We start from the raw sequence: 24,748 nt of genomic DNA on the forward strand, positions 1-24,748 counted from the left end.
TAAAAAATTGATAATATAAAAATTAATTTAAAAATGAGTATTCAAGTGCTTTGAGATTTTCTACAAAACAACACACAGCAAGAAAACTGGTGCAGAATCCTGGCTATTTGTACATTCAAGAAGTGTGCCTCCTCTCCTTCTAGAACATAGCCACCCCTGCCAATAGCACTCTACCATTGGAGACCAATATATATGCAAATGCATACATCTACAGAGGTACACATCTGTTCACTCTACACAGCAATAAACTGACTTCTTTCTAGAAGACACCAGCCTTTCATGGAACAGCAAGGATCTGCATGAGCCATCAGTACTAAGGGAAAATTTAGGTCTTCAAGGTTCTATCTTAAAATTATCTGTTGAATGATCCATTGAAGAAGGAGATAGCTTTAGATGGAAGGAGGAGTCAGGGTAATAGTAGAACAGGTAGGACTCTACATGCATATTTTGCATGCAGCAGACCCAAATTCGATCCCCAGCATCCCATGTAGTCCCCAGAGCATCACCAGGTGTAATCCCTGAGTCTCACGGGGTATGGCCCAACATTCCAATTGATTAAACAACAGAAGGAGAATGTGCTTTCTACTAGCAATCAAAAATTTATTAGAGGAAACCAAGTCCCCATCCAAGTCCCCATATTTGGAATTAGCTTTAGTCAAAATGATTATAACTGCTTCTTCATTTAGCTAGAGTAACCAAAAATTTTTTTTGCTTTTGCTAAAAGGAATTTCAAAAGCTGTTTGTTCAATTTCTTCTAGAAATAAATAAGCTGAGATCTAGAGAAGCAATATAAAAATCAAAAATGACAGACCAGCCATTTCTCATGAATCTGGGTTTAACATATTTAATGTGATGAACTGAATGTCTGTTACAGTGGTTCATAATGCCAAGGGGTTTAGAAGAGTTCTTGGAGACAGGGCTGCCATGTTTAGGTTAGAAACTGAGCATCTAAGTAGCAAAGGCTGCGGGCTGGTGGTTTACATGGTGATCACTGAGGAACCCAGGTACACATGCCAATGAGGCCAACTAGCTCACCAGCATTTAGGGAGCAAAGGTTAAGGGACATTCCAGAAAAAACACAAGTATGGTTTGTTAAAGCCAACTAGATAACAGAGATAAATGTTTAAGTAGATGCAATACTCACTCGAAAGACTTTCTCCACTCTTGCAATGCTTTTCCCAAAGATGGTTCCAAGTTGGTCTCCAATACCAGCCAATAAGAAACCAAAGAGTGGAATTCCAAAGATAGCATATAAAATACAAAATATTTTGCCTCCTTCAGTGCTTGGAGCAATATTCCCATACCCTGGTAAGAAATAGTGAAAAGAAAGGAGAGTCATGAGGTGGCAAAGAAATCAGAGTATGAAGCAAAGACCCCACAGACTTCTCAAAAGCTTTCTACAGTCCATTTATTTCATGAGCTTTAAAAGATAAAATTTAATCTCAAAGGCTCAAAGTAATTTGATTGTTTCCCCTCCTTCTTCCCTTATAGGGAGTTCTAAGGAAACTGAAATGGCCTGGATCTCAGTGCATTTCATTCCATCTTAGGAAATGTGTGCTGCAGAGTTGCATTTCTGATGGAAAATGGCACTGTCCATTTCAGAAACACCAAACATGAGTATGTTGGTTTAGGAACTCTGAGCAAACAAGAAAAGATCACAATTTCTTTTTTTCAAATTTGAAGAGTTTCTCCTTTTCCATCTTACATCATGGCCATGCTCTCAACCTACAGGCTCAATATTTGCTTCATAATGTGTGAAGTATATGTGTTATAAATTTATTCAGGGAAAAAAAAACCTTTGTAACAGCCAGCCTTGCCCAGGGAGCCTGGAAATTGAGTGAAAGAAAGACTATGACCTAAAACCACCTCTTATTTAAAAGTTGGTCATTCCTCTCATTCACTTATGGCACCTTAAAACTATTGGATGCTCAATAAATGTTGTGTATGGAACAGATGTTTGAATGCTAAAGCTTTATTTACCATATCTACAAATATCTATATAAAATGCTTTGAAAACACCAACATCTGTAATTACATCAATAATATATAAATATGGCTAATTCTCTATGGATGCAACTAAAGAAATTAGTGCCAGAAGAAACAGACTTATTTCATTAGTGAAACAAATATAAAGATGAGAGTGTAAGTGACTTTATTTTTATTGCCATTCAATGAGGATTGCAATATTATGCTAAGTAAGGTAGAGATAACATGTGACTGTTCTCCTCTAGTAGGGCAATTCATGCAGGGTCTGTTTCAAAGCCCATGCAATGGGCATCTTGTTAAGTATGCAGCCATTGGCAAGTCGGGATGCAACACAGTGAACAATCATATTGCCCATTGCTCCATCATTCCTCCTCTTTTAGACCTCAGGGATTCCCTGCTGCATCTTGTCCTTTGGCAATGAGTCACCTGGTTGTTTTCCATCACAATTTTCTAGACAGAATCATTCAAACCTCTTATCACAAATTATCTAAATTATAGTTTTCACATTTTAAAATGAGAGTTTTGGCAAGTCACTCCAATCTTTTCTTTTGCTCACCACCATTTAGATTTAATTAGGAGGGATGGTGGTGAAGGGGGGACTTGGATCATTTTTTCAGGTACCTTTAGGAACCAAGACAAATCTGATTGAGATCAACATAATATCCTATTGAAATGGGAATGTGGATTATACCCTACTTTGTGCCAGCTCATACCTATTAATATTTTAGTAGCTTGTAAAAAACATTTATGATGCAAGTTGCTTACTTCCTGTCAAGAAATGCAGGTTTTCTTCTGGTCTGACATCTCAAGCAGAGACTAAGGTATAAATCTTAAAGCACCTTAGCTTCTAAATAAGAGTAGATTTCAAAGAGAATCTGCTCCTCTCTTCATAAGATGCTACATTCTAATGTCACCCAAGGACCTGAAGTGAGTATGAGAAGATGGAAATTCCATATACAAATGCATGTCATTTGACCTGCTTGTGCTTAAACTCAATTAATCTAAGTCCTACCTTTGAAAAGGTTCAAGGAAAATCTGGAAGAAATCTATGTATTATGATGTATTAAACCATTAAAAAGTGTCTAAAGTATCATAAGCATCATCATTATCATCACAATTGACTCCTTACTTGTTCAATTTTTCACAAACTAGAAGACTAAAATCAAAGCAAATTTCTTGGGTAAGAGTATTAATGAAGTAATATTCATATATGTTTGTTTAATTTGATATTTTATTTTTACAATGCCAGGGATGGAATTCAGGGTCTCACATATGCAATACAGATGCTCTGCCAGTGAGTCACAGTCCTCAAATTTATACTACATCTGTAAATCTATGTAAGGCCATTACTTCATAGCAGACACAAAAGAACTGCCATTAAGTAATTGTCTTATGTACAAGATTGTGTTTGGGGAGCACACGTGTGCACATGCACACACACATACACATAAGTATGTTTTGCATCTTCTGCCTCTGATGAATTACCTGGAGAGACCTTTCCAATTTGATCCATGAACCTGTCATTTTGAGACAGTTCCAGAACTTATATTTGGGAAAGCTCTGCGGGAATAATGTCTATGTGCTGCACATCCTTCTTGGACATTTGGCAGAGCTTAAAGAAAAGTGTAACAAGAAAACTGGAGACCAGAGGTATTAGTGTATAGTTAGGAGTCCCAAAACTATGTTCCACAGGCCACATGAAATCCACTGAGGTCATTTATTTGTGCCGCTGGATATTTTTGCCACTGCTGCCTGTCCTGCTTAGCTGCCAGCTTGTCCTGGGCCCACAGTGTGCATGTGTGGGATGTGTACCACACTCCCCAACTCCATTCCTTCTGTCCCTTGACTCCTCCTCTCAGTCTCAGACAAGGGTCCTCAAACTATGACACACCAAAAACAGGCCCGTAGTTCACATTTAAATACTGATAAGTTTATTGATTTATCTTTACTTAGTCTTCACTTTAAATATTGTATTTTTCCCATTTTGTTTTTTACTTCAAAATAAGATATGTGCCATGTGCATAGAAATTTGTTCATAGTATTTTTTTAACTATAGTTTGGTCCTCCAACAGTCTGAGGGGCAGTGAACTGGCCCCCTGTTTAAAAAGTTTGAGGACCCCTGATTTAATTCTTCCACAAATATGGCTCACAAATATTTCACAATTTACCTGATCTTTGTGCCCATTTTCTACATCAGACAGATAGGGTTGAAGTTGTAATAATAGTACAGAGGGCCAGATGCTTGCCTTTCACACAGTTGACCTGGGTTTGATGCCTGGCATACCTTTGGTTCCTCAAGCCCTCCCAGGAGTGATACCTGAGTTCAGAGCTGGGAATAAGATCTGCTGAATATGGTCCAAAAAAAGAAAGAAAGAAAGAAAGAATAAAGATAGGGCTGTTATCAATAGCTCCCCAACAGCTATTATAGATGTAATAGTTACATGTGTGACATGACTGAACTGTGAAGATTAAATGTGTGTGCAGCATGGTGCAAAGCATGCTCTCAGTAAGGATTAGCAATTATCTTTTTGCCCTGAGCTCTTCTCTGGGGTGGAATCACTTCTAAGCAATATGTTTCTGGGAAAATTAAGCTTCAGAAGAAATAGATGGTTGGTTCCTATTTCCCCCCTGGAAACTTCTCTTTTCTGCCATAGCTAGTCCTGGTGAATGAAGTTAAGCTCCTTGGCTTATTGAGATACTGAGGAAGTTACTTAGCTCTCCGAACCTCAACCTTCTCATCAGCAATTTTAGATTAATAATAGCATCTGCCTCATTCATGTGCAATATGTCACAGAGCACTGGGCCTGGTAGCTAGTATGTACTCAAGAAACATCTACAAACATCACTACATCCAAAATCAAGAATAAAGCATCTAAGTCCATTATTTGTCAAGGAAAAGTAATCGCATAGGCACCTTGGCAGACCCAACTCTAAACTGTGTCTCCAGGCAAGAAACACACTTAAAGGCAACCATCTGAGATCTTCTCAGGGACTCCCTCTAATGTGGCAAAATCTGGGGCCTTAGTGCAAAACTGCCATAATAACAAAAATTGGCGGGTAGGGGTAAAGAGATAATGCAGCAGGAAGGACATTTGCCTTGCATTTGATCTACCCAGGCTCAATTCCTGGCATTCTATGTGCTCCCCAGAGCACTTCAAAGAATTATCTTTTTGAGTGCAGAGCCAACTGTGGCCCCCAAAATACCAAAATAATAAACAACCCCTAAAATGTATAGGGATTCTATTGGGAAGAACAGAATCATTGCTGTGCTTCTGCTATGGATGGTTTATGGAAAATCATCTGCACAAAGAATGGTGAATCATTTTTCCAAGTTAGAGAAGCCAATTCCAAAAACAGAGGGTAGAGTCTATAATGAAGAGCTACAGATGGCTTCCTTGGTAAGATTCCCCCAGGAACACTGTGTTAAAGGGGATGATCCTTTTAAGGGAAACTTAACATGGGGTCTTTCAAAGGACAAATCAGAATTTGCTGCTGAAGAGATCTGGGTATTGGGTACTCTCGCTACTGAGTGGAGCATAAATTTTCCTGGTGATTTGAAGAAGAGCCTGAATTTATTCTTTTCTCTTGTGCTTGTAAGTCCTTTTGTTTGTGTATTTTTTTTTGAATTTGTTTCCCTGTTCAAGAAAACCCACCTTCCTTGGGGTTTTCAGGAAAAGTCCCCATCTGTGCACACATATAACAAAATATGCTGATCCTACATCATCATCCTCCCTGGCAGTGAAAACATGAAGGGGGGGGGGTGGAAAGTGGGTAGCCACTTCCTTCAAAGCAAAAGGAAAACCCCAGGAATTGAGGTTTATATTGACCTAGTCTAGATCTCTGGCACATCTCTGAACTAACAACTACAGTTATACACTGGGAACAGTACACTCTAGACAAGGTGACCTTTCCCCTGATCCCTATAATCAATAATGAAAAGGAGAGACTATTGAGAAAACAATTATCAGAGCCAGGGACATAGCACAGTGGTAGGGCAGTTGCCTTGCATGCAGCTGAAACAGAATGGCCGGTGGTTAGAATCCCGGTATCCCATATGGTGCTCCGTGCCTGCCAGGAGCGATTTCTGAGCCCAGAGCCAGGAGTAACCTCTGAGCGCCACTGAGTGTGACCCCCCCCCCCAAAAAAAAAACACAAAAAGAAAAAAGAAAACAATTATCAGAACAAGGGTGAAAACATGCATGAATGCAAGGCAGCAGAGACCAAGGACTGAGTCATTTGCACAAACTCAGATGTTCCATGTGAGTACATTAAAAAAAAGGGGGGGGGGAATGTTGCATATTAAATGCCCCTCATTTTGCAGATGGAACCACCTTTCCTCAATCATAGAAGGCTATATGGGTCAATGAACACAGTTGTTCAGTAAATCAAGCCCCTGGGATTCTAACAAGTTGACAAAATAAATACCATCCATGTGCATAGCAATGTAATTATAGTGTATTTTAATGCATCTTACACACCACTCGTTTAGTCATTTCATAAAACAAGAAAATTAGGATGTTTCTTTTTGTCTTCTTTAATACACACCATTAAAGAATGAAGCCATGTTGTTTCATGGGTGCAATACTGGGCACAGTAATATATTTTCCAAAACATATCTCATGAGGTGGCTCAGAAGTTCTCAATTTTAATAATTTTATCATTCTAAATGCATGCCACATTTCCCAACCATGTGGTAGACCAAATAGTTGAATTTAATCCTTAACCTGATGATGGTCTTCTGGGATCTCCTACAGAGATAGTCTGAGGCACTAGTAAGGATTTGCTCTTATATCCACATGATTCTAGGTCAACCTGCTTCTTCAGTTGGGTGATGTGTGACCATTTGTCTATACCATGGTCCTAAACTAGTATATTCCCTATCTAATCAGGAGAGCAACCATAAACTAGTATATCCTTTTCTGGACTGAAGTATCTGAAAAAGTATCTATGTCCCAGACATACTAGTGCAAACCCTACCTTTAATATTTGTAATAGCAGATTTTAACTTAATTATAAATTATATCATGGAATAAATTATGAAGTTTTTAAAATAGATATGACAATCATCTTTCATCCCAAAAATTTTTTTTTATTTTTGGGCCACACCTGGTGATGCTCAGGGATTGCTTTCAGTTATGCATTCAGAAATCGTTCCTGGCTTGGGGGACCATATGGGGTGATGGGAGATCAAACAGCTGTCAGACCTAGGTTAGTGTGGGCAAGACAAGATGCCTTACCACTTGCACCACCACTCTGGCCTCCAAATTTTTCTATTGTACATACATTTTTGTTGGTTTTGGTTTTGATTTTGAGCCATACACAGCAATGCTCAGATTTACAGCTGGCTCTGCACTCAGGGATCAGTCCTGATAAGGCTCAAAGGGCTATACAGGATACCAAGGATTGAGCCTGCATTGTCCACATGAAAAGGCAAGCAATTTACTGCCTGTGCTATTTCTCTCGCCCCTTACAGGCCTATCTTGACTACCCCAATATAGAAACAATACAGGTACTAAGGGGAAAACAATAATCAATGTTTCAAAATAACCCTTAGCAGAACAGGGACCAAGAGATCTCAGGTGTGTTGGTGGGGTTAAGAAAGGGCAGAACTAACAATAAAAATTTAAAAAAAAAAAACAACAAAAAACAAAAACCTATTTCATCACCTAATGATGCAATTAGGAGACATGTCATCCTTTGCCCTAAGAGAAACCCAAAATCACTATTTACAGAAGACTGACTTTGACAAACTTGGACTGGACAGAACCTATCAAGGGACCAATGAGGAAGTTCCTAGAGTAGGCCTCAGCCTAAGACTCATACAAAACCCAAGATCACTAATCCTAGAGGTCTGACTTTGACAACTGCGACTGAGCAGAACTTCTAGAACCATGTTAAAAGACTATAGCCTAGGCTCTGTCCTAGGATCTGAGCAAAAATCAAGACCACTAATTACAGAAGACAGATTACAAACAACACTGATGGAACAGAATCCCTAGAACCCTAAACAAAACAAACAAACAAAAAAACTCTCTCCTAGTCTTCGCCTTATGATAGCAAGATCTCCAGCTACAGAGGAGAGATGTCATCACCCACATCTGAATGGAAAGTTTTCTGGCACCATAAAAAGACCTTGGGATATGTTAATAAGTGAGTATGGAGCCTGTAGTTGTTCCCATGGCAGTATGCTTCAAGGGCGGAGAAACCCTGTATCTCTTAGGCTAAGGGAATTCCCGTTCTAATTCCCCCAATATCTAGTGTGCCTATGCAAAAGAAGAAGAAGAAGAAGAAGAAGAAGAAGAAGAAGAAGAAGAAGAAGAAGAAGAAGAAGAAGAAGAAGAAGAAGAAGAAGAAGAAGAAGAAGAACAACAACACAACCCCTTTTTAAGTTGCTGGTCTTGCTTTTTTGTTTTTCTTTTGTCTTGTTTTGTTACTTTTTTCTTCTTTTTTTCCCTTTCTTCTTCTACATGGATATTTATAACACCTAGATGGACTTCTCCTAGTTTTTCTCTTTTTTATTTGCCTTTTTTTCTTTTCTTCTCCCATATATTTACTTATATCTCCAATAGAGTTACATTACTGGAACCACCTTGATCAGCCTCATAATTGGAGGGGGGAAAATGGATGGTACCAAGACCAGACAGTCATATATTCATTTTGTGGAAATAAAATAAAATTATCAGACTTGAACCAAATCCAAAGACAACAACAACAGTATCAATACCCAATCTACAATAAGCTGTATAGGGGGGGAACAGATGCACTAGCATTACAGGGGGTAAAGGAAGGAGATGTGGGATGCATGTGGGGAACAGAGGTAAAGGGAGGACAACACTGGTGGTAGGAATGCCCCTCATTCATTCTCACTATGTGCCTTAAATATTACTGTGAAAGATTTGTAATTCACTTTGACCACAATAAAAATGAAAGAAAGAAAAGAAAGGAGAAAGAAAGAAAGAAAGAAAGAAAGAAAGAAAGAAAGAAAGAAAGAAAGAAAGAAAGAAAGAAAGAAGAAGAAGAAGAAGAAGAAGAAGAAGGAAGAAGAAGGAAGAAGAAGGAAGAAGAAGGAAGAAGAAGAAGAAAAGAAAGAAGAAAGAAAGAAAGAAAGAAAGAAAGAAAGAAAGAAAGAAAGAAAGAAAGAAAGAAAGAAAGAAAGAAAGAAAGAAAGAAAGAAAGAAAGAAGAAAGAAAGAAAGAAAGAAAGAAAGAAAGAAAGAAAGAGAAAGAAAAGAAAGAAAGAAAGAAAAGAAAGAAAGAAGAAAGAAAGAAAGAAAGAAAGAAAGAAAGAAAGAAAGAAAGAAAGAAAGAAAGAAAGAAAGAAAGAAAGAAAGAAAGAAAGGAAAGAAAGAAAAGAAAGAAAGAAAGAAAGAAAAAGAAAGAAAGAAGAAAGAAAGAAAGAAAGAAAGAAAGAAAGAAAGAAAGAAAGAAAGAAAGAAAGAAAGAAAGAAAGAAAGAAAGAAAGAAAGAAAGAAAGAAAGAAAGAAAGAAAGAAAGAAAGAGAGAAGAGAAGAAAGAAAAGAAAGAAAGAAAGAAAGAAAGAAAGAAAGAAAGAAAGAAAGAAAGAAAGAAAGAAAGAAAGAAAGAAAGAAAGAAAGAAAGAAAGGAAGGAAGGAAGGAAGGAAGGAAGGAAGGAAGAGGAAGGAAGGAAGGAAGGAAGAAGAAGAAGAAAGGAAGGAAGGAAGGAAGAAAGGAAGGAAAGAAAGAAGGAAGGAAGGAAGGAAGGAAGGAAGGAAGGAAGGAAGGAAGGAAGGAAGGAAGGAAGGAAGGAAGGAAGGAAGGAAGGAAGGAAGGAAGGAAGGAAGGAAGAAATATTAAAGCCACAGAGTCAACAACAATAAAATCAAGTGACCCAAATTTTTAACAACCAACATTAAAAATGGGCCTGTCAGGAGCCAGAGCGGTGGTATATCTGTAGGGTGTTTGCCTTGCATGTGGCTGATCTAGGACCGACTGCAGTTCAATCCCCAGCATCCCATATGGTCTCCCAAGCCAGGAGAGATTTCTGAGTGCAGAGCCAGGAGTAACCCCTGAGCAATACTGGGTGTGGCCGAAAAATCAAAGAAAAAGAAAAGAAAAGAGAAATAAAGAAGAGAAAAGAAAGAAAGAAAAGAAAAATGGGCCTGTCATAATGGCAGGTTGAGGCAGTGAGTGGTGACATGGGATAGACTCTGGGAACATTGATGGAGGGAGGTTGACAATGGTGGTGCGACTGGTCTTGAAACATTATATGTCTAAAACCCAACTATAAATAACTTTCTAAATCATAGTGATTTAAATAAAAATAATTTAAAAGTAAATAAATGTTATGTTGACTAAAATTATGTGATGGAGCAAAGAATTAATAATACATACTTCTTAAATATCAGACTGCTTATTTATGATATATGATGATCATTATACAGGCAATCAATAAGATATAGGAAGAAAACTCCCTGAGTATCAGTAGAAAAATCACTAAGAAAATGAGAAAAAAATTAGGGAAAGAAAGAAGTATTCAGGGTTCACTATAGGACCAGTTGTGAAAAAGCACAATTCTAGTCAAAATAATACCAGTGCTCTTTTCTTCATTGAATTGCCCTTAACAGATAAAGGGAAGGAAGAAAAAGTTTCTTCTGTACTTCAGCAGGGAGAAAACAGAGGGATTGTGCTTCAACACCACCATCAGAATTGAGAAACAAACTGAAATTTCAGAAAATGGGGTCACAACTGTAATATTTAATAAAAAGGAGGGAAATATCACAACCACCAAGACAAAGAATAAAAAACAGTTGCCTGAGAAACTGAGCAAGGGGGAGAGGGGTAGATTGATACTTTATTGTATGAATGCTTTGGCACTATCATATAAAACTTGAGTGAAAATATTTTAAAATAGAAATTCAACAGAGACTGGATAGCTGGTACAAGGGTGAAGGCTCTTGCCTTGCATTGCAGCCAACCCTGGTTTGATCTCCACAATACACGGTCTCCTAAGTAACACCAGGCGTGGGTGAACAACTCAAAGAATACTTAATTAATTAACTAACTAGGCACCTTAAAATGGATTTGAGGGACTAGAAAGATAATACAGGGTCTAACGTCCTTGCCTTCAGTGAGGCTAAGCCCAATTCAATTCCTAGTGCAAACACTAGCTGAGTAGATTCTGAGCATCGCTAGGTTAAAACCAAAACCTAGCATTACCAGGTAAAAAATAAATCAAAGAGGGACCAAAGAGATAGCATGGAGGTAGGCATTTGCCTTGCATGCAGAAGGACGGTGGTTCGAATCCCGGCATCCCATATGATCCCCCGAGCCTGCCAGGAGCTATTTCTGAGAGTAGAGCCAGGAGTAACCCCTGAGTACTGCTGGGTGTGACCCCAAAACAAACAAAAAAAAATCAAAGAAAAAGAAATTAAACTCAATTGAGCTAACAGTTCAAGCAAGCAATTACTATTATGTTTTCACTGTAATTATCCCAATAAATCCTTTCAAAGTAAAGGCCTCCCTCACCTTTCTCTTTGAATAGTAAAATACTTGGGGCTGGAGATATAGTACAGTATATAGGGTACTTGCTTTGCCAGGTTTGATCCTTGGCATCCCATAGGTCCTCTGAGCACCACCAGGAGTAATTCCTGAATGCAGAGCCAGGAGTAACCCCTGGGCACAGTGCTTGTGGCACAAAAACAAAAACAAAAAAAGAAAAGAAAAGTAAAATTCTTGATTCTGCTTTGTCTTTTGTTGAAAGCCATCACAACTACTGCATTAATAAGGCAGAATTTCAAAAGCTTCCTCAGATTCTCAAGCTGCCATGAACTGACTGCATGAGGACAAACCCTTGACAAAACACCATGACTCAGGATAGCCTGCAGAGGAAAAGATATTAGCAAACAAATGGATACCTATGGTGGTGATGACAGTTCCAGCAAAGAAAAAGGCACTTCCAAGGTCCCAGTGACTGCTGTTGTTGGAAGAGTTTCCTATTGGACTTACTCCTGCATTGTCAGCGTCAAGGGCATGCTGCAAAGAAAGTGAGAAAGCAGAGACTCCATTAAAAAGAGAAAGAAAAACTATAATTATAGACCTGCTCAGGAAACTGCAATGATCTGAACAGGTCTGGTTAAGTGCCTGAGGGTACAGTTATAAAGTGAAATACTATGCACCCACTTATTAAAATAAGAAAATTAAGTGAGAAATTGAAGAGATAGTTCCATTGGCTAAGCCTCAATCACTGCAGCATTTTGAAATAGGGCCCTGAGTGCTGCCAGGTATGGTTCTAAACAAAAGGAAATTAAGTAAAAGAAGAAAAAATTTTAAATGAGATAGCATAAGCCATTAATATATTTTTCAGACACTAGATTTATGCAATGAGATACAGATTGTGTGGAATGCATAAATATTGCAGTGTCGGGGCCGGAGAGATAGCATGGAGGTAAGGCATTTACCTTTCATGCAGAAGGTCATTGGTTCGAATCCCAGCGTCCCATATGGTCCCCCGTGCCTGCCAGGAGCGATTTCTGAGCACGGAGCCAGGAAAAACCCCTGAGCATTGCTGGGTGTGACCCAAAAACCACACACACAAAAAAATATTGCAGTGTCTAACACAGAATGGTATCTAAAGGGACAGTTGCCTGTGTGGTCATTCCTGAGAAACATTTTTCAATTGCATTTTACCTTCTCTTTTCACTGTTGTGAGAATTTTTCCCATTAAGCTCTTTGAGAAGTGCAGAGATTAAAGACCTCGAACCTAGTCAACATTCTGAGTTTGCCCGTTATTAACTACAGAACCTTGAGCAAGTTACTCTAATCTCGCTAAGCCCAAATCTCACTTGAAAACCAGGGATCATGCTAACTCTTTTACATAGCTGGGAGAATTAGATGAGATGATTCATGGAATGCACAGAGTTAGAGATTCAGAAATAGTAGCCAATTTTATGCTTATTTCACTTTACCTCACTATCCCTGGGTGGGGGTGGGGGGGAGTAAAGAGACGGAGGAGAAAAAAAGAGAGAGAAGAGAGAACCTATTTATTTAAATAAACTAACTATAACCTCATTGGTTACTGGAATAGATTGTAATTGTAATACAAATCTTAAAGTTGCTCATAAACAGACCACATTGAGGAGCACTTCTAGGACCATTGCTCATGCCTCTTCCAAAGGTGCCTCTCCTCTAGATCTGGCTCTTCTGGGAAGCATGTGAAAATCATGGTAAAAATCCTTTGCACCCCATCCTGAGCTGGGGCCCCAGCCAACCCTTTCCAGGCCAGGGCAGAGATGGCAGGAAGAGCTGTCTTAGCAGCTTGGCCACATGCTGTTTAAACAGGTGAGCTGTAGGAGGAGGTGACAGATGGAAATTTCAGAGGGAAGCAAGAGCCTAAGAGGGCCTTTCAGAGCAAAGAACAGAGACTACATTCCCTGAACAAAGTGACACTAACCTCATGCAGGGTTAGGAAGATTCACTTAAATATTAACATCTGATTGTTGTTATCCTAGATAACATGCATGAATCTCTATTAAGAGAGGCCAGTATGGGGATGTGGAGAGAAAGGAACTCTTATCCACTGCTGGTGGGAATGCCGTCTAGTTCAACCTTTATGGAAAGCAATATGGAGATTCCTCCAAAAACTGGAAATCGAGCTCCCATACGACCCAGCTATACCACTCCTAGGAATATACCCTAGGAACACAAAAATACAATACAAAAATCCCTTCCTTACACCTATATTCATTGCAGCACTATTTACCATAGCAAGACTCTGGAAACAGCCAAGATACCCTTCAACAGATGAATGGCTAAAGAAACTGTGGTACATATACACAATAGAATATTATGCAGCTGTCAGGAGAGATGAAGTCATAAAATTTTCCTATGCATGGATGTACATGGAATCTATTATGCTGAGTGAAATAAGTCAGAGAGAGAGAGAGAAAGACGCAGAATGGTCTCACTCCTCTATGGGTTTTAAGAAAAATAAAAGACATTTTTGCAATTATAACTTTCAGACACAAAAGAGAAAAGGACTGGAAGTTACAGTTCACCTCATGAAGCTCACCACAAACAGGGATGAGTTTAGTTAGAGAAATAACTACGTTTTAAACTATCTTAATAATGAGAATGTACGAGGGAAATAAAAAGCCTGTCTAGAGTACAGGCGGGGGTTGGGTGGGGAGGAGGGAGACTTGGGACATTGGTGATGGGAATGTTGCACTGGTGATGGGTGCTGTTCTTTACATGACTGAAACCAAACACAATCATGTATGTAGGAAAGTTGTTTAAATTTAAAAAAAATTTAAAAAAAAAAGAGAGGCCAGTAGTGGTTTCTAGAAATCAGCTTACAACAGAGAAAATGTCCATCATTGTCACGTTTTCATCTTCATGAATGTGAGATATTTCAAAGTCCTAGAGCAGAAATAAGCAATCCTCTTCCATAAAGGGTTAGCTTGTAAACATTTTAGATTCTGAGGACCATTTGTGGTCTTTATCACATTTTTTTCTTTCTTGTTTATACAACTTTTTGAATAGGTCAAGATCATTCTTAGCTCACAGATGTGTGAGCATAGAAATAGGATGAGTCTGGGAAACAGATACAACTCACAGGACAAAAGGAAAGAAATTACTTTGGGGCCAGAGAGATAGGTAGGGGTTAGGACACTTGCCTTGCAAGCTGCCAACCCCAGTGTGATCTCCAGTACCACATGACTCCCCAAGCATAGTGTTGCCCCTTAACATAGCCGGATTGCCCTCCAAACCCTCATCCATCTCAAAAGAATTGCTTTTGTTTAAATCTCTAGTTTGTTCATTCTATTCTCTAAAAACACAATTACTCTCTGCTGCTTCCAATATAAATCCTGGCACAAAACTCCAGCTTCACAGAGTATGTACAGGTTGTCTTTGCCAATGCGTTAAATTGGCCTAACTAACTGCAATGGCTTATTCATTGGGGGATTTACTCTGCTCCACCTTACAGGAAAAGACAGTTGGCAGGTGGTCTTTTCTGTTGGTAAAACAATCCTTTTCTTGTGCTGAGTGCCACCAGACCAAACCAAAGACTTTAACTGTTTCCCATCAGATCTATTGAACCCTCCTAGAAATATGCCTTGAGGACATTACTAGACTCGAGTCACTAAGATGGCCTCAAGCCACAACCTCTATTCCTAATTTTTACAACTTCTCTAACACTGCAAGACTCTGAATTGGGTCATATGTCACTGTTCTGAGAATTGTACAGAAGCAGTCTATTCAGAATCAGCACTGCACATAAAAATACAGATTTACAACAAAGACAAGTGAGACACGGGCATCTATTTCACAAAATAAAATCTGAAACTCTCTCATGTTTGCTTTTTAATTATGCAATTTATAAATACTTAACATGTACACCAGTACTCCTCCAAAAAGTGTTTCTTCATCACAAAAACCAGAAAGTAACATGAATTCAATCAGTCCTTGCATGACAGGTGCCTTCCCATAACACATGCACTATTTTATTCTCTCAGCAACTTGCAAGAAAGTCAAGGCAACCTCACCTTAGAGAGAAGGGAATATGCTCAGGAGAATTAAGTAAGTTTCCTTAAAAGTACTAGCGAAGAGGGGCTGGAGTGTGATAACACAGCAGTAGAGCATTTACCTTGCATGTTGCTGACCCAGGGCAGACCTGGGTTAGATCCCCAGCATCCCATATGGTTTCCCAAGCAGGAGTGATTTCTGAGCGCATAGACAGGAGTAACTACTGAGCATCACTGGTTGTGGCCCAAAAACCAAAACCCAAAAATAATAATAATAATTATTATAATAATAATAAGTAATACCTAGGAAACAAAATTCAAGCCTAGACTGATGGCCCAGAGCCCTGGTTTTGCTCCTTCCTCATCTTATGGTACCTAGAACACACTCCATTCCCCAGACCCCACACTTACTTCATGTTTGTCTTCAGGCATAGATAAGATCACTTTTTTAAAATATTTTTAATTACAATAAAATATTTACTTTTGGGGGCAAGAGTGATAGCACAGTGGGAGAACATTTGCTTTGCATGCTACCAATTCAGGTTCCATCCCCAGCATCCCATATGGTCCCCTGAGAGGTTGCTAGGAGTGATTTCTATAAACAAGCAGGAGGAACCCCTGAACACAGCCAATTGTGGCCCAAAAAAAATTACATTTGTTTAATGTAGGCAACATGATTTACAAAATTGTTGAAATAGAATTTCAGGCAAAGAATGTTCCAACTTCAATCCCACCACAGTTGTCAACTTTCCTCCACCAATAACCTCAGGTTCCCTTAGCCTGACTCCTTGACAGACACATTTTTTAAGTTTAATTATTGTATAAAGGGCTAAGATCCAAGATATATAAAGCACTCACAAAGATCAACAACAGTAAGTAAATCCAATAATCCTATAAAAATGGGAAATGGAAAAAATTACATCTATGTTGTGGAAAGGAAATAAATTAAATTTGTATTGTGGTATAGTCTGCACAGTACTGAAATCACAACTTTGTACTTCAGTGCTGTTACCCCAACCCCTCCACCAGTGAGTGTGCAAAGATACTCCACCGTTGTACCCCCAGTACCTTTCTCTCACACACTCTGAGGGTTTTCATTTATAGATTCTATTACTCTTATTCCAAGATTTGTTTTCAGTGAGAATCTTCAATGACCTGACCCCCTTGGCACAGAAAACAAATGCAGCAACAAACAAATAGCATCACCTCTAATTAGACTTGCCCTCCCGTGATTGAAATGGAGATACCAAACTTCATTTGTCTCTTGGAGTTGAAGAGAGCTTAGCTGCTCTGCATTTGAAGGAAAACAGTTCAGTTCGATACATAAACAAAAACGAGAAAAGTTTGACTTCATACCCTGAGAAGAAAGGAGCAAAGAGACAGAAGACCTGAAAAGGGAAGAAGAGAAGAAAGAAAAAGAAAAGTGAGTCCATGTGGCATGTGGGAGTGTCATGCTCAGTAGCTGGACTACCTGGGACTTCTGACAAGCAAATGTCCAGCTACAACTTGTGTCATATCTATCACATCTCTGGTCCTTCCAAATCATCAGTAAAGTGAACTATCCATGCAAAGCCCAGGGTAAAGCAGTTTTGTGGAATCTAAATAAAAAGGATTTTATGGGCATAATGGGGCCCTCTAAAATTAGGCCACATATTTTTAAAGCCAATTAATCCCACAGGATTAGAGTTAGAACCAGAGTTAGAACCAGACAGGAAGGAGAAAAATAAGTCAACAAGTTATGGTATCCTCAGTAATAGTTTGGAAGAGTCCCAATCCTGAAAATAAGGTTTGAGTCTATCATATGAGTCAAAAAGATTCCAGAAAACTACCAGAACCAAATGGGTCAACTCCAGTTATGTACACACAGGGAAATCTCTGACTACATGGACTTCTATGACTTGAATGACTAGCTTCATCTTTAACTCAATGAGAACATTTCTGATTGAGTTCAGAGTCCTAACTTGATTAGTTTTCCAAAGTATTTTTTAATAGTTTCAATGGTTTATACTCAAGTAAAAATATCATCCAATTCAATGCATTTGCTCATAAGTGTTCTTCTTCCTCTGCACTCATATTGCAAAAGTGAAGATAAACCAATCCATTAGAAATGTCTGAGCATGCAGATAATGTAATGATGCAACTGAATCCTGGACAGTTTGGCTTAAGAGATCAGCTAGAGGGCAGAGATTTAACCAACTTTATCACTTTCAGCCACAATCTCAGATGCAATGCACAGCTTGAGCTCACTTACATGTTCAACCATTATCAAGTCCACAGAGGTTTCAATGAGGCTCAAAATAAAATTATGCAAGATGTGATGTGAGCACTTCAGAGAAAGGGCACGAGAGATCAAAGAGCATCACTTAATCCCACCCCCTCTGGAATTTTCTTCTTAGCCTCTAATTTGGAATTTCCAGCACTCATCCAGAAAACTAATTCACAAGCAACTCCTTAAATCTATAAGAAATTAATGAAGAAATGAAAGTAGTATCTTTTCCGAGTTGTGAAAGCAAAGCAATTGACTTCTTTCCTTTCAAGTTTGCATCAGACAAACAAAACACTAATCCAACAAACATATGACTAATTTATTAAAAATTAAAGAAGAAAAATAAGAGTTGAAAGAAGGCAAGATCTAAACGAATGTATCTTTTATAGAGAGTAGAATAGTGGGTACCAGGACTGAGAGTAAAAACAGGGAGATAAAGGTCAAAAATACTTTCACCCCAAGCCAGGAGCGACTTCTGAGCGTATAGCCAGGAGTAACCCCTGAGCATTACCGGGTGTGGCCCAAACACCAAAAAAAAAAAAAACAAAACAAGAATTCGGGGTTGGTGAGGTGACGCTACAGATAAGGTGTCTGCCTTGCAAGCGCTAGCCAAGGAAGGACCTCGGTTCGATCCCCCGGCATCCCATATGGTCCCCCCAAGCCAAGGGCAATTTCTGAGAGCTTAGCCAGGAGTAACCCCTGAGCATCAAATGGATGTAGCTCACCCCCCCAAAAAATACTTTCAGTTATGAGATGAATCCATTCTGGGAATCCAATGGAGAGCAAGGTGAATAAAGTTAATATTAAATTACACATTTGAAAGTTTCTAAGAACATAAACCTTAATTGTCCTCAGCCAGGAAAAACAAAACCGAAAACAAAAAACAGCAATTGTGTGGCATGTTGCAGGAATTGATGTGGTATTGTTACAATATGTAAGTGGATCCAATCAACACAAGAAACCCTTAATCTTGCACAATGTTGTATGTCCGTAAGTGAATCAAATCAATTGACTGAAGCCCTCAAAACCGAGATGAGATTGGCATGGCTTTATTTGTTATGTTTTCGGTTTAATTTTTTCCTTTTGTCCATCTTTCCTTCATTGATACCTATTATATGTCAATGGACTTGGAGAAAGTAAGCAAAAGGTTTTCTCCCCTTCCTTCTTACCCCTGCTTCCTCTCTCTTTTTTTCTCCTCTTGCTTCCTTGAGAGTAAAACAGGAAGGTGAGGGTCTAGGGTAGATATAAAGGAAGAAAGGGAAAAGAAGGTAAAGTCCCCGCTGAAGCACCCCACATTCAGGATTCCTTCATTGCATCCCCAGGCTCCGCCTTGCCTTAATCTTACAAGCTGCATAAATCCCTGGTCCAGACAGCGCAAGGCCCCATCCCAAGTGTTAGTCCTACACTGAGATGAATGATGACCTCTGGGGACCACTAAATGTCTGCTGCTTTTCTCCCATGATCTGTGGGCTCACTGACATCATTGGTTTTCTCTGTTTTCTTCTGTGGCACCAAGAAAAAAGATAAACAAAGATGAAGTGATAAACGTTCATCCAGTCTGAGATAGGTGGAGGATGACAGCCAATTGGTGCCACAGTCACAGACACTAATGGCTCAAGTGATTGTTTGATTTATTGCCCAAACCGGCCCCTCTGGCAGTATGCACAGGGACTTTGAAACCTGATGCTAGGAGCATAGGACAGGCACACAGCTGGGTGTAAAGCCACTTTCCTAGGGACTTTTGCCACTGAGAGAGATGGAAAGGACTGCTTGGAAGGCACACAGGAGGCTCTGGGCCTTAGAATCCTAAAGTAACAGTTGGCACCAGGATTCCTGAATTTGATATTTAAGCAAATTAAGGCAGAAAGAGGGGATAATGACTTTGTTTAAAAATGTAAAATAAAGGGCCCCGGAGAGATAGTACAGCAGCGTTTGCCTTACAAGCAGCCGATCCAGGACCAAAGGTGGTTGGTTCGAATCCCGGTGTCCCATAAGGTCCCCCGTGCCTGCCAGGAGCTATTTCTGAGCAGACAGCCAGGAGTAACCTCTGAGCACCACCGAGTGTGACCCAAAAAAACAACAACAACAACAAAAAAAAAGTAAAATAAGGCAAGAAAGGCACATAACTTGTGAGACAGAGAAAGGGCTTGGGAAAAGTATATTTATCACATCCTAAAAGGCTCTATATAGATCCCAAATCCAACAGCAGCATCTGGGCAGCCCTGCACATGCACATTTGTGCAGATGGGTCTTAGGTGCGAAGTATAACTATGTGATATTAATCTGCTTGCCAATGTTGCTTGTTACTTCTCCATCTTAAGAAATGCTAAACAGGGGCTGGAGAGATAGCATGGAGGTAAGGCATTTGCCTTGCATGCAGAAGGATGGTGGTTCGAATACTATCATCCCACATGATCCCCAGTGCCTGCCAGGGGCAATTTCTGAGCAGAGCCAGGAGTAACCCCTAAGCACTGCCAGGTGAGACCCAAAAACCAAAAACCAAACAAAAAAAAAAAAAGAAAGAAATGCTAAACATCTCCACCACTAAAGCTTCCTAGCAGTGACAATTGTCTACATTAAAAAATCTGGAAATGGGGCTGGAGAGATAGCGTGGACATAAGGTGTTTGCCTTGCATGCAGAAGAACGGTGGTTCAAATCCCAGCATCCCATATGGTCTCCCCGAGCCTGCCGGGGGCGATTTCTGAGCATAGAGCCAGGAGTAACCCCTGAGAGCTGCCGGGTGTGACCCAAAACCAAATAATAATAATAATAATAATAATAATAAGTGTGGAAATAGTGTTTGTTGGTGGGGATATGGTGAGAAAGGAACCTTCATCTATAGTTGGTGGGAATGGCATCTGGGTCAGTCTCTATGAACAACAGAAGGGAGATTTTCTAAATTAAAGTTAAAAATAGAACTTCCATAATACCCAGAAATCCCACTCCTTGGCTTCTATCCCAAGAATGCATAAACATTCATTTGAAAAGATAGAAACACATCAGTGTTCACTGCAGCACTATTTTACAAGAGCCAACAACTGAAACAACCCTAGTGCCCAAGAATAGATGAGTAGTTAAGAAATTGTGAGATATATATATATTTATAGATAGATAGACAGACAGAGAGAGTGGGGGGAGAGATAGCTATATAAAACATTATGGAATGCTACTCTGCTATGAGATGAAATTTTACATTTCACTTCAACTTGGATGGATCTGAAAGGTCTTGGAGATCAATCCCACAAAAGGGGTCTGTCATTTTAAGAGCAAAGGGGTCCTCTCAATTAGAAACTCTAGTGTCAAATTGAGAAGCAGTTGCCCTGGGCAAAGAAGAAAACTTGCTGGAATACTGCAGTGGTGGAGTTATTGGAGGAGAATTCCTGGGGAAGAGTTCTTGGTGGAGAGTTATTGAGGGAGAGTTATTGGAGTGTTATTGGGGAAGAGTTACTGGTTGGAGTGATATTGGTGGTTGTATTGAGGGCTGGCTGGACTTTCTGAACAGCCATGCTGTAAGACCCTGGCTCCCCTTCCTACCTGTTTTGTCCCATTAAAGCCTTTACAGAAAAATACCTATTTGGCTGGAGTTGTTCCTGAGCAACAACAGGAGGAAGGCATTTTTGTTACAGGATGGTGCCTTGCTAAGTGAAGTGACTAGACAAATACTAGATGATCTCATTCATATGTGGAGTAGAAAGAAACAAAACAAGGGACTAGACAATCCCCAGTAGAAGAAGCAAACCCTGAGGTATTACTAACAGAACTAAGAACAGAGAATGCCAAAAGGAGGGTAGACAAGAGGTGAGAAGGGATCCAGGGAGAAAGGTAGAGAAATATGCTCCAGTAGTGAGCATGGTGCAGTCACATCATAACAGAAGAATAAGAATCATAACATGAATTGTAAACCATGAAGCACAATTTAAAAATTGAGTTAAAATAAAAGCATTTTACAGCTCAATGTTTACTATATCAGAAGTGAATAAACAGGGGCTAAGAGTTTAGGAGGAGACATGTCCAAGTATGAAGCCATGTCATCATTCCCCCATGGTGGGAGGGTATCTAAGGAGGAATCTGAAGCTACACTTAGATAGACTCTTCTTTGTGTGTCTGTTTTTTGGTTTGGGTTCACATCTAGTGGTGTTCATGACTTACTCCTGGGCTCTGCATGCAGGAAGGACTAGAGGCACCATATGGGGTGCTGGGGATTGAAACCTGATTGGTTACATGAAAGACAAACACCCTATCCATTATATTATGTATAGTTGCAGACCCAGACAAGGCACTTCTCTGATTGGTTCCCACAAATCCGTACAGAGTAAGAGTAAAAGTATCTCTACTATTGCTCTTGTCACAGAGAAAGTTCTGGAATGAAGTAGCAAATGCTTAACCTGTGTACATTATCCAACATTTCTGAGTCTCTGTTTTCTCATCCATGGAGGTCCTTTCACAAAGCTTTTGTCAGAATGTTTCAATGTACATGTGACTTTGGGCGGGGTGTGCCTTGTCATTCTGCATATAAGAGAATTCATAACAACAAGAATCCTGCTGAGTACTGACAAGCATACAAATGACCTCAGCTCTCCTAATGTCCTTGGGAAACGACAGGATTACTGTCTCCAGGGTTCATGTGATTTAGAAAAGTGTGTCCCTTGTCCTGGGTCACACATCTAGTACATAGCAAAGCTAGCAAGTAGGTGCCATGAGAATTCTCAGTGGGAGCTTGTTGCCGTGAGATTTCTGCCCATCACAGAAGCCCTCTGGCCCAGTATCCCATATCTGGGGGAAGATTAGGCTTTTCCCCCAAGGGAGATCACCTAGGAGTGTCCATAGGAGGTGAGGGGAGAATGGGATGGTGTGGGAGGCTGATGGAACTGTGTCTTCACCTCCTCTGGGCAGGGGGGCCTTGTGGCAGTGAAGCTTGGGCTACCCTAAGTGGACTGGCCATCCTAACAGACATATAACCTTAGTGTCTCCTGCAAATAAACACTCAAAAATCTGACCTGACCATAAAAAAAGGCAAAGAGAATGGGCCTTCAATGCCATAGTGAATATTGTGATGGTGTTTATTTTCTAGCTATGTGTAAATATTAGCCTTTCCTCATGTTTCTGAGGGAATGGGGGGTGTGAAAAAAGGCGGGGCAGCAGAACTTCACAGCCCAGTTATAAATCTAAGGTCAAGGCCACTGGCAGAATGGACAAGCCAAGTGGAGAATTGATTTGAAGAATTATAGAGAAGACAAAGATGCACTAGACCAAGGTCTTAAGCTAGCTTTTTTCTGAGGCCACTGATTAGCTATTGAGAGAGTGCGGTGGGAGGAGGTTCTAAAATAAATTCATTAGCACCTGGGTAGTCATGAAGACTAATCTATCTATACATTGTCCTCTGGAACCAAATGGAGCTCTCTCTGACTATAAAGAAGGATGAAATCAGAGCTATTTTATAAACTATGAGGAAAGTATCAGGTTAACTAAGTAAGTAGAGAGGTATGCAGAATTGGTGAAGAGTTCCATATTTAAAAAAAAAAGAAGAACTCTGAAAAGATCAATGCACTTGCAAACTGTCACCCTTTCATCTCAGTTTGGACTCAGACCCTACAGAATGAATAACAGATTTTTCAAGTAATGCTGAAAATGCACCTGGTCCTGAGGAGAATGTTTAATTCATGCTTTATTCTCTCTGTACTTGAGATCACACCTATCAAAGATGACTGGCTCCAATTTTGGGCTAAGGAAGGGCATGAATTTTTACTGGGTTACAAAAGCATCTACAGGAATTCTGATTCATCAGAGTATGAGCCAAATCAAAGATGCTGATTCCTTCCATGCATTGGAAAGAGTTTGGAATTCAATAGATGATTCATAGCTTTGTGAAAAGAAAAAGATGCTTCTGCATCTTGTTTCCATGGGAGCTGTTTACTGGGACTCTTTCTGGCTCCTAAGTGCTCAATACTAAACCTAAATGGAGAATTCACTTCCTGTGCCCCTTAGAAAATGTGCCCAAGCCAGTGAATGCCACCTATTTCTAATGAATACTTCGATGAGTGGGAAGAGAAGAAGGTGACCACAATTTCAGAGGTCTGGAATACATATCAACAGATATGTATAGCAGCGAGCAATCTGCCCTTTTATCTCATTCAACCCTCAAAAACAAAACTACTAAAATGTATTCATATGTTCATTCTTTCATATATCTTGTTTTCTTGTTCTTATTTTATTAATGAAACAAGCAAGGAGCGGGAGTGATAGTACAGCAGGTAGGGCACCTTGTCTTACACATGGCTGATCCAGGTTCAATATCTTCGATCACTGGCACCTCATATGGTCCTCCAAGTACTACCAGGAGTGATTCTTGAGTACAGAGCCAGGAGTAATTTCTGAACACAGCGAAAAGTGCCTTTCCTCAAAAAAGAAAAAGAACCGGGGCCCGGAGAGATAGCACAGTGGCGTTTGCCTTGCAAGCAGCCGATCCAGGACCAAAGGTGGTTGGTTCGAGTCCTGGTGTCCCATATGGTCCCCCGTGCCTGCCAGGAGCTATTTCTGAGCAGACAGCCAGGAGTAACCTTGAGCAATGCCGGGTGTGGCCCAAAAACCAAAAACCAAAAAAAAAAAAAAAAAAAAAAAAAAAAAAAAAAAAAAAACCAAAAAAAAAAAAGGAAAAGAACTAAACAAAAATAGAAGTTGTCTGTCCACAGTTGTAGCGGTGAATGACAGAGAATAGAATGACTCTGAGTTCATTCTTTTAGGGCCAAGAACACAGCTCAGCAATGGATGTGTGAGGTCCTGGGCTTGAACTCTATTACCACAAACAAATAATGTCTGATACTAAAAGTTTTTTTGTTTTTTGTTTTTTGGGTCACACCCGGCAGTGCTCAGGGGTTACTCCTGGCTCTGCACTCAGAAATCGCTCCTAGCAGGCTCAGGGGACCATACGGGATGCCGGGATTCGAACCACCATCTTCTGCATGAAAGGCAAACACTCTACCTCCATGCTATCTCTCTGGCCCCTAAAAGTCTTATT

At 39.8% G+C, this 24,748-nt stretch overlaps 1 protein-coding gene across 1 annotated transcript in view; it reads right to left on the reverse strand.

The window, feature by feature from the left end:
- The window catches only part of KCNK10 (potassium two pore domain channel subfamily K member 10), an 89,187-nt gene that overhangs the window by 50,193 nt on the left and 14,246 nt on the right, over window positions 1–24,748 (reverse strand). Inside the window, exons 3-4 of the mRNA XM_049770716.1 lie at window positions 11,861–11,978; window positions 1,145–1,305 (exon numbers count right to left, since the gene is read on the reverse strand). Coding sequence (XP_049626673.1) covers window positions 1,145–1,305; window positions 11,861–11,978 — 279 coding nt within the window. The remainder of the gene's footprint in view (window positions 1–1,144; window positions 1,306–11,860; window positions 11,979–24,748) is intronic.

This window comes from Suncus etruscus, chromosome 3 (assembly GCF_024139225.1).
Source record: "Suncus etruscus isolate mSunEtr1 chromosome 3, mSunEtr1.pri.cur, whole genome shotgun sequence".
Lineage (NCBI taxonomy): Eukaryota > Metazoa > Chordata > Mammalia > Eulipotyphla > Soricidae > Suncus > Suncus etruscus.